The sequence below is a fragment of the Callorhinchus milii genome, unplaced genomic scaffold (assembly GCF_018977255.1).
Source record: "Callorhinchus milii isolate IMCB2004 unplaced genomic scaffold, IMCB_Cmil_1.0 Scaffold11, whole genome shotgun sequence".
Taxonomy (NCBI): Eukaryota; Metazoa; Chordata; class Chondrichthyes; order Chimaeriformes; family Callorhinchidae; genus Callorhinchus; species Callorhinchus milii.
This window is the reverse complement of record NW_024704752.1, coordinates 8,438,706-8,448,534: the sequence shown is the minus strand read 5'-3', so window position 1 is coordinate 8,448,534 and position 9,829 is coordinate 8,438,706. Positions and strand designations below refer to the sequence as shown.

Below are 9,829 nucleotides of genomic sequence, written 5' to 3'. Positions count from 1 at the left end.
GGTTTATTGGAATTCTACATAATGAGAATGAATGAGTAGGTAGGTGCTTGGTCCATTGCAACATATTGCTTGGATCATACCCGAGTTTGTAGGTAATTGACTATAGGCAGAAAAGTATGGATAAAGATGAAATTATGTGTGCAATATCTGGAAGGATCACCAGAGCATTGGAAACCTATTTAAACAGACTCTGTACAGCATATTATAAGATAAACACCAGTATAATTTTATTGTTTTGCTTAAAATAACAGATATTGGTACAGATTTTCTAGTAGCGCTGCAATACACAAAACAAAACAGTGTTCAGCACACTCCACTATTGAAGCCAATAAGCAAAGAGAGAATAATTGATCTTGGGCAATAATTGGGAAACAAATATTACAGAATGATGCCAATACCAAACCATATAAATCATGAATTGAAAGGGTGGCATGATTTGTGGAGCCTGAAATAAGTTCCTACTCAAAATGAAGGGCAATCGCTTTGATCAGTTACAATCATGTGCTCAGTATCAATTTTGTTTGAAGTCAAGATGTTACGCAGTCGGCTAGTGATATTTGCAGATAGCGTCCTTTCTCTTGATAAAATCCAGGCCTTTTTGTTAGAATATTTACCTGGAAACCCATGGCAGGAATACACCAAGGAATAATTTCTATAGTCAGTGGATAGCACAAAGTAATTCAATGCAGCAGATATACCTAAGAAAACAGCACAGAACACATTATCACTAAACTGGTATGAAGCCAGCATTGTCCAAGCAGTCAATAAAGTGGGGGGAGGGAGGGAGGAGGTTAATAACAACAACTTGCATTTATATAGCACCCTTCATATCGGATAATGGCACAGAGTTTAATGTTTCTAGTGGAGTGAAGGAAGGTAGGTTTAAATAGAATAACATTTTTACCAAACTGGCATTATGGTTCAGGTGGAATTCCGTGCACAGGTATTATTCTAGGAAATGGAATGCTTGGGACAGTAGTAAAAATAATAATAATCCTTGCATTTGATATAGCGCCTTTATCATGGCATTGAGACATCTCAAAGTGCTTCACAGAATATATTGTTAAGTAGATTCCGTGTGTATTTTGAGGGCGAAACATTACTAGGGTAATACTGCTAATAGGGTAGATATCTAATGGCAATAGGGTTTGATTGGCAAAATGGACCTTGTTGTTCCCTACTTTCTTGTGGGCATACAAAGTAATCCTTTGCATTTTAAAACTATTACTGTTTGGTGAGCTGATGGTGAGAGGCCTTCTTTAAAAAGGGAACTCGTGGAGAGTCTTAACTTATGTTGCTTTAGCTTCATTGGTATTCACTTACAAGGAATTGCCAAGAAATAAGAAAACTTATAAATATTACAATGAATTAGAAATATTGATACAGTCAATGATAGATGATACAGGACAGTACCTCCAAAGGGAATCTGTGACAGATGATCATCGTCTGAATAAAAATGACAAGAAAACAATATTTACCAAAAATTCTACTTTTTACATATTATAAATTCCCTACATCATTCACACACCCTAAGCCACAAACTTATAATAATAATAATGCTTGCATTTAATATAGCGCTTTATCATGTCATTGAGATATTTCAAAGCCTTCACAAAATATACTGAAAAATGAATTGAATGTGTAATTTTGTGGGCAAAACTTAGAAAGTAAAATGCAATGATATCACATATAAATAGATAACTTTTACAACTCATTCTCTCCATTTTCACCTTTAAAAAAAACTCTGAATTGAAGTTGACTGAGGAAGATTGTACTCTCTCCCAAGATAAGAATATAATAATAATGCATGCATTTGATATAGTACCTTATCACATCATCAAATTGACTCAAAATGCTTTACAGGATTTTCAGTAAAGTATAAGGATTGTATTTTGTAGGTAAATCGGGCAGCAATGTCCCACAAAGACCTATGACATGAATGACTAATTTTATCCAGAAGATTGTTGGCCAGGTCACAAGAATAAATATTTTTCAGAGTGCTATGGGATCTTTAACATCTACCTGAATAGGCAGATGGAACCTTGATTTAATAATAATAATAATCCTTGCATTTGATAGAGCGCTTTTCACGTCGGGAGGACGTCCCAAAGCGCTTCACAGAACACACTGTAGAGTGAATTGACTGTATATTTGTGGGCGAACGCGGCAGCCAATTGCGCACAGCAATGTCCCACAAACAGTCGTGGATTGAAAATGACCAATTTATTTTTGTTTTTGGAGGGATTATTATTAGGCTCTGTGTGGAGTAAGGAAACTTGCCCAAGGTTTCGCCCTCTGCCTGGAATTGAACTCAGGTCTCTCGCTTGCAAAGCGAGTGCTCTAACCACTGAGCTACAGGACTCCACAAATTTAATGTCATTGAGGTGAATTTCTTTAATTGTATTTGAAATGTATGAAGATGGTGGGTGGCTGTTCCGAATCTGCATTCTCATGCACTTACAGGGTATAATGATCCGTTTGGCTGGCTCTTTCTGCGACTCCTTAAACATCTGTGCATCATACTTCACCATTTCACCATTTTCCCTGGACAAAAGACAAGAACAAATATATTGGACTCAGGCAATGATGTTTATATCACTCGGGCTTCAGCAGAAAGTATCAATGCTCCAGCTGTTGTGAAGCACGTAGCTGGAAGTTGAGTTTGGTCAGGATCGGGTCTTGACAGTGAATTGCCCCAGTGATCTGATCACCTGCCAACCCTGCCACTATCTGGGTCACACATAAAGAATGGCCACTTGGCTGAAATAATGGATATTGTCCAACATCCACATAATCAGTTTGGCCCACAGCATGAGTCAGTGCCTTCAGGACAGTATGGTAGTGGTAACAAGCACTGATGCTTTCAGAGATGTGACTTGTGCTTTCTTGTTCCTCAGCTCCAGGTTTTGGAGAACCATCTATGCAGAGATGAAAAGCAGAATATCAAGACTGCATCATGGAACTTTCACATTGACACTAAGTACAGAGAAAATTAATGTTTATTGAATGGTTGTGACTAATCAAATACTGAATAGCATATATTTTGGACTGCAGTCGAACCTGCCTTCAGACGACTGGGCCAAAATGGCCTTTATATGAGGGTGACCTCTGAGTAAGGGTTTGTTGGTAATTTTATTGTTGTTATTCTGTTTAGAATTTTTGTCCGAGCTGTTCCAAGGTGATGGTTAACAAAAGGTGGTTGCTGAATGGAGGTGGTTACTTGAACAGGTTTAACTATATTAGTGAAATTAATAGTTCAAAATAGATACATTTTGTTTTATGTTCTACAATTATGTATGGGCTTGGAGAGAGTGCACTTACAAGATCTAGCTGTAGGAAATCCACCTCAACTTCTCCAACTCTTTCCAAGCTTCTCAGTTTCTGAGCTTACTTTCTGTTCCTAAGGGTCTTCCTCAAAGGACTTTGTATGCTTAGTAGTTGAACACAGTGTTTTTTTTTGCTGTGTCAGTAATAAATCTGTCTCTTAGGCAAATGTTAGATTTCTGTGCTACAGCTTTTCCCTCTGAGATCTTTTTCTGCAGTTAGCAATGAGAGGTTGTCTTCATTTTGCTGACCTTGAGAATGCTTTATCATGAAAGAGTCACATCTTACACTCAATGCTACATCGATAACAGGTTTTCTCTTTTCAAAAATAATCAAATTTATGAAATACACAAAGAATACACCAGATCATACTTGCTGGATGTTCTATGGCAGAGGTGTGGACGAGGGAGAGAACGCAGTCATTTTTTTATATACTCCCAACTTCTGAAAGGAGCCACTGTAGAGTCCCCGCATTGAGAAAACATCATCTTATCTCCTTCCGGATGAGATGAACAAATGCTTTGCGGCTTGACAAAAAACAGCTTATCACAATGTATGTTCATCAAAATTGTGAAATTATATTTCTGGATTTTGGTGGTCTTTTTGCTGGAGTCACTAAAACAGGATCTTTGGATCTCATGAGTAGCCTGAAAATTTCCTTCACAAAGTGCAGAGTCATTTAGTTAGTAATGGTTACACAGTGATCCCAGCCACCTCACCCTACCCTTCTTTGTACTGTGACTGTGGAGCCATTTTGAATGTACCCCAACATGTTTTGTACAATCAACATGTGGATGCTGTCAAGGAATCTACTTCACTTTTGCTGGTCCAGTAGAACCCCAGCTTCTCCTTCAGGTCTCCTTCTGTTCAACTATTCCTGTGGCATTGCCCAGTATTCAAAAAGCCATTTTCTCCATCAACCAGGACAGAGTGGCACTTTTAGCAATGATACTCAGACGTCTGTTGAAGAGGCAGAGGATCAGCAGGCAAGCGCTCTAGCCAGCACGGAGGAAGCTAAGATGTACATTGCGGCTCTTTTTGAGAGAGGTCCACAGTAACAGCCCTTACCCACCTTTCCAATGGCAAATTCATCCCTTAGATGTTCACAAAAAAAATGAAGCTGCACTTTTGAAGAACTCCTGGAGATTAACAGTACAGTTTGAGATTGGTTGTGACACTGATTGTTGTGAGGCTATCACAGTTTCCATTCTTTAAATGTTTATGGTCATTTTGGGGGTATTTACACATGTCAAGTACAATGGTAACAATGGCATTATTTACTCTTTACTTTTGTTAATCAGCTAACAATTTAAATTCTTTGTCAACAATTTAAATTTGTTGCAACAGTCGTTCAAGTTTTAATGCCTTTTTTAATAAAAAGAAACTTCAAATAGCTTTGAAAAGTCCTTGCACACTAAATCTCCTTTAACTATGATTCCTATGAACAAAGGACTCCCTCTAAATACTCACGTAATCTCCTGGATGAGAATCCGAAGCATTCCATTTGAGTCGTCCATGTATGTTTCTGAACTGCATTTTGGTGCTTTGCCATTTGGAGAAAGTCTTTCAATTTCATACCATGTGCCCACGTACTGTGGAGTAAAACCATAAAACAAATTGAAGGAACAATGGCTGAGTGCTTGGATCATTCAGAAAACAACGCTAACTTAGATTTCTTTTAAAATTGAGCCAGCTCTGTCAAGGATCAAGGCCCATGACATCCAAGACATGACAATGGCTGAGGAGTAATACCAAACTTGGGTAAAAAAGTCTAAAATGTAAGAGGAAGTTCATTTACATGAATGGCGTTTAAAATGAAAGTTATTTTTTTGAAAATACATGAGCCAATTTTCCTTTGGTAAACATAATCACGTTTACAACAACAAATTTGTCGAGAGAACAACCCAAGACAGTTAAACATTTGCACCCAAGCTTGGGGTTGGGATCAGGAGGGGTGGAGACCAGGGAGGGTGGGGTTACGAGTGTGACCGAAGGTGCGATCGAAGAGTAACATCTTGAGAGGGGGCTTGAAGCGGAGTGAGCTGACAGGTCAGGATGCAGTTAGCAGGGCACAGGGATAAGGAGGAGCAAGGGACGAGGATTTTGAACTCTATCCTCTGGGGGATGGGGAGTCAGCGGAACCGGGCAAGGTTGGAGGTGATAGGTTTACAGAGCTTGGTTTTAACAAATAAAAGAAGGCTTTCAGCACGGAGCCAGAATAAAGAACACTTACCTGTAACACAGAGACAGACAATGATTCCATTGTCCCGTCATGTCTACTCAGTCACAAAAATTATTCTTTTAAAATGATGTTTAGCGTTCAATTTCCACTCACTAAAGATGATCACCCATGGGTACAAAGTGTATAAACCACTGTACCAGTCATTGGCCTCAGCAGAGGCCTTGCAGAAGGAACCGCTCAATTGTACAAACTGAACACATTAATGTCACTAACCTCCTCTATGTTGAACTCTTTTTGCACCCGTGGATTGGCACAGCTGGCTCGCACTCTTGTTTTGGTGAAACAGAGGGTGGCGACCAACAGGGTCAACAGCATCTCCTGCATGTTAATGTCTAGTGAGCACCTGAAACACAAAATAATCACAGAGATCCCCTTAACTGCATCGCTCTGACAATGACTGAATGGGAAACGGGAAGAGAGACAGTGAGGACCTCGAGGTGGTTTATAATCCCTCCAAAAATAATAATAATTTGTTCACTCAATCCATGACTGTTTCTTGGACACTGCTGTGCTCAATTGGTTACCGCGTTCCACCCACAAAATATACAGTCAATTCACTTTACAGTATATTCTGTGAGGCGCTTTGAGACGTCTCAAAGATGTGATAAGGTACTATATCAAATACAAGGAAATACAATTAATATTATTATTACTGTGTTTTATTTCACTGTATTTTACTGTGAAATGCAGCCACTGTGTTTCTGTAGACAAACCAAACTGCTATTGCTAAACAACCTACTAAGTTTGATGACCTATTCTGTAGTGTTGTGGTTGTGGGCATTAAGTTAACCTGAGTGTCCCTGGGGTAGAGGAGGGGAAAAAAACAGCTAAGGTTTCCATCCCCGTCTCAACATTCCACCTGATCTTATGCTTAAAATCATAGTCTTAAAATTGAAGAACGCCAGAAAATGTGGAACACTCTTCAGTCGCTCCCGAACTGCTTTCCCGCAGAACTGGAGGAACAGTCGTTTCTCAATGAAGTCCTTTACACCACAACCCGAGCAAAGCCACAGTCCGACACGAGCAAAGTCTCACTGACATCAGAACAGAAATGATGTATTTCTGTTCATTCTGAATGTCGAGGGTTTGTTTGTTTGTCCCAACGCTGTACAATAAAAACACATCTGTCTATTCGGCTTAAACCGAGTTGCGAGTTCTCTCCGTGTGAATTAATCGCAGATCATTAAACTCATTCAAAAAGCTTTTCCAATCGGACTGAGAGCGTGAAATCAAACCTTCAGCCTTCGTTTCAAGTGGTTTGCAATCGATGTCAGTGAATCAGGTCGATGCAGCTCCCACTGCCCGGGGCTTGCAAACCTGTCCGGGCGACTTGTGACCTGTGCCAGTCGCCCACATTGTGATCAGAGCAAACAGCAGCGGCCACTGATCCCCAGAAGGAGGCGAGTCCCGGGGCCGGACACCGGGTCACAGTTACACACAGATCCGCGCAGTCATTCATTCATTCATTCATTCATTCATCATTCATTCGACCATCCGGTGACTGATCAGCAGAGACGGCAGCAACTGATCAGCCTTCAGCTCCGGGACCCACCAGCAAAGGGCACACACCGCCCACACCCGCCCCTGACGGTGGATCACTTACCCCGGGGGCCGGGCCGAGGCTGGAGAGGTGCGGGTCGGTGTGAGTCACAGTCGCACTCGCTGTGTGTGTGTCGGTCTCCAGTGCACAGTCCCCGCAGCGCCTCCTTATATACCGGAGCCGCGCACACGCCATCAGAGCGATCAAACAGCCACAGGTTGGACCTCAGCCCCGAGGGATTCCCAGCAACTCACTCACTCCCTCCCTCACTCACTCACTCACTCACTCACTCACTCACTCACTCCCTCACTCCCTCACTCACTCACTCACTCACACACACACACACTCACACACTCACTCCCTCACTCACTCACTCACACACACACTCACTCACACACTCACACACACACACACACACTCACTCCCTCACTCACTCACTCACACACACACTCACTCACACACTCCCTCACTCACACACTCACACACACACTCACACACTCACTCCCTCCCTCCCTCACTCACTCACTCACTCACTCACACACACACACTCACTCCCTCACTCACTCACTCACTCACTCACTCCCTCACTCACTCCCTCACTCCCTCACTCACTCACTCACACACACACTCACACACACACACACACACACTCACTCACTCACACACTCACTCACACACTCCCTCACTCACACACTCACTCACTCACTCACACTCACGCACTCACTCACACTCACTCACTCACACACTCACTCACACACTCATTCCCTCACTCACACACACACACAAACACACAACTGTGAGAGTCAATGCAGTCAGTCAGCACTGTGCAGGCGCCCCCAGTGTAAGCTCTCCTGTCACTGACTCCCAAAGCTTCAGCTCTCGCCCCAACCTCAAGTTTATTTCTCTTTCATATCAAGAAAACTGTTCGGCTTCAGTTCAGCATTGATGTCCTTGTCTCTCAGTGCTGCGGGGAGGAGTGACATTGAAGCGGTGGCTCCTCAGCTCAGTCTCCCCTTGGCCTTGGAGTAAAGTGTTGTTATTCTATTTTAATAATCCACAACCTGGGAAGTCAAAGCGTGGCTTGAGGCTGTGTATTTTCTTCCAATCATGTGGGTACAATTCATGGGGACATTGAACTGGACAGATCGACTAAGATCAGCACATTTTCTGTTTTAATTGTATTTCTCCCTAACTATTTGATTGCCTTTTGTTTCTCCCTCAGTTGACTTTGTTCCCACCTCCTGACACCTCAGGTCGCCGCCTGGTTGAGGGACATTGAGCAACTTGGTGCCAGCCCTGTGCCAGTGTCGCTATTTGAGCTGTTAGGTTTGGAGATGCCACCAAAGCACCCACCAATTCACCCTCGCTCTCTGTGGACAAGCGACCAGCCCTCTGGCTCGGATGGGGATGTACTGTGGTGGGATTATTCACCATTGCTCCATAGTCAGGCACTTGGAGCATAAGTGAGCAGCTTCCTGCTATATATAGACTGAAAAACAAGAGGAGATTCAGCAAAACATAGCTGATGCTCCATAGCTCCAGCTGACACATAGGCACCAATACACAGGGGACATTGATACTAGTGTGTAAATAGAACAATCTGTTCTACGTGAACTGCCTTTTAAAAGAGCATTATAGTAATTTGTTCCTTTATCTAGAGAGACTTTACTAACTCCTCTCACAGATGTCTGGACAGGACAGAACTTAAACGCTTGTTGATAAATGATCCTTCTTTGACTTCTGGCTTCCAACCTCTACCCACTCCACGACCACCGTTCCTATTTTTCTGTGGTCTGTTCATACCGTTACGATCATTATGCATCTGAACCTTTCCCCACTTTTCTTCAAGCTCCAACATGCCATTCTCCATGTTTTCCTACTTTCTGTTTCCTGACTGGATTGAAATCAACACTTAGCGCACTCATTAAGTTGCTTCCCTGGATCTCAACCTCCCTATGTCTCCCTGGCAAGGTTGATACAGCTCCCCCACTTAGGAATGTGGGACATCAGACATTAAATATTAATATTATTTTTGGATTGGATAATAGTGCCTTATCATGTCATTGAGACATCTCAAAGCGTTTCAAAAAATTTACTGTTAAGAATATTAACTGTGTATGTGTTGGCAATTGCGGCAGCCAATTTGCACACAGCAATGTCCATAAACAGCTATGAAATTATTGACAAATTTTATTTGGGGGATTGTTAGCTAGGACATCAGGAGGAGCTCCCTTCTCTTTTTGACTAGTGCCATTGATCTTTAGCGTCTACCTAGACAGGACTTCAGTTTAATGTCTCATCTGAAAGATGGATAGCATTGAGATCACTGTCCCTATAGGAATAGTCTCTCCCCACCCTACACTGGCATATTTTTTACTGACCAGCAGAGATACTAAGAGGTTGCAGTTCAGAACTGTTCTGAATCGAGTTGAATATTAATTGGATTCATCGTATTTAGTTGCATGATTTTAGATGTTATACAAAGAGGCTTTGTTACCATCTCCGACAAACAGTAACATCGAGCTCCACAGGGGACTGGTTTTCCATCACTGTGCTGCTTACTGCTGCTTTTCCACTCAGTGTTACTCACGTAGTAAAGATGTCAGGGTGTCGTTTCTTGTGGTGTGAAGGCGGTTCAGTGTAATCCGATTTTAACCACAGTGTTGTATCGAACATCCCATCTCAACCATAAAATTGAACCTAACATTTGGCATGATGCTGGG

The 9,829-nt window shown here is 42.0% G+C and overlaps 1 protein-coding gene across 2 annotated transcripts; it reads right to left on the bottom strand.

The window, feature by feature from the left end:
* Nucleotides 1-332: 332 nt before the first annotated feature.
* Nucleotides 333-7,344, bottom strand: LOC103181025 (apolipoprotein D). 2 transcript variants are annotated; one of them, XM_042339319.1, is made up of 6 exons: nucleotides 7,170-7,344; nucleotides 5,780-5,909; nucleotides 4,795-4,916; nucleotides 2,462-2,544; nucleotides 1,414-1,446; nucleotides 333-698 (listed from the first exon to the last, which is right to left on the bottom strand). In XM_042339319.1, the coding sequence occupies exons 2-6, from the start codon at nucleotides 5,888-5,890 to the stop codon at nucleotides 463-465; spliced, it is 585 nt and encodes a 194-aa protein (XP_042195253.1). In that variant the 5' UTR covers nucleotides 5,891-5,909; nucleotides 7,170-7,344; the 3' UTR covers nucleotides 333-462. The 2 variants fall into 2 exon arrangements, with proteins under 2 accessions (XP_042195253.1, XP_042195254.1); XM_042339320.1 differs by lacking the exon at nucleotides 7,170-7,344 and adding an exon at nucleotides 6,802-6,886.
* Nucleotides 7,345-9,829: the final 2,485 nt, after the last annotated feature.

Bases quoted from the DNA above. Each gene is read 5' to 3' on its own strand.
- LOC103181025 (XM_042339319.1), bottom strand. From the start codon at position 5,890: ATGCAGGAGATGCTGTTGACCCTGTTGGTCGCCACCCTCTGTTTCACC. The intron at 2,545-4,794 runs GTGAGTATTTAG...TCTTTTGTCCAG, and splicing joins ATTCTCATCCAGGAGATTAC to GGAAAATGGTGAAATGGTGA. The intron at 699-1,413 runs GTACTGTCCTGT...CTGTTTTCTTAG, and splicing joins GTCACAGATTCCCTTTGGAG to GTATATCTGCTGCATTGAAT.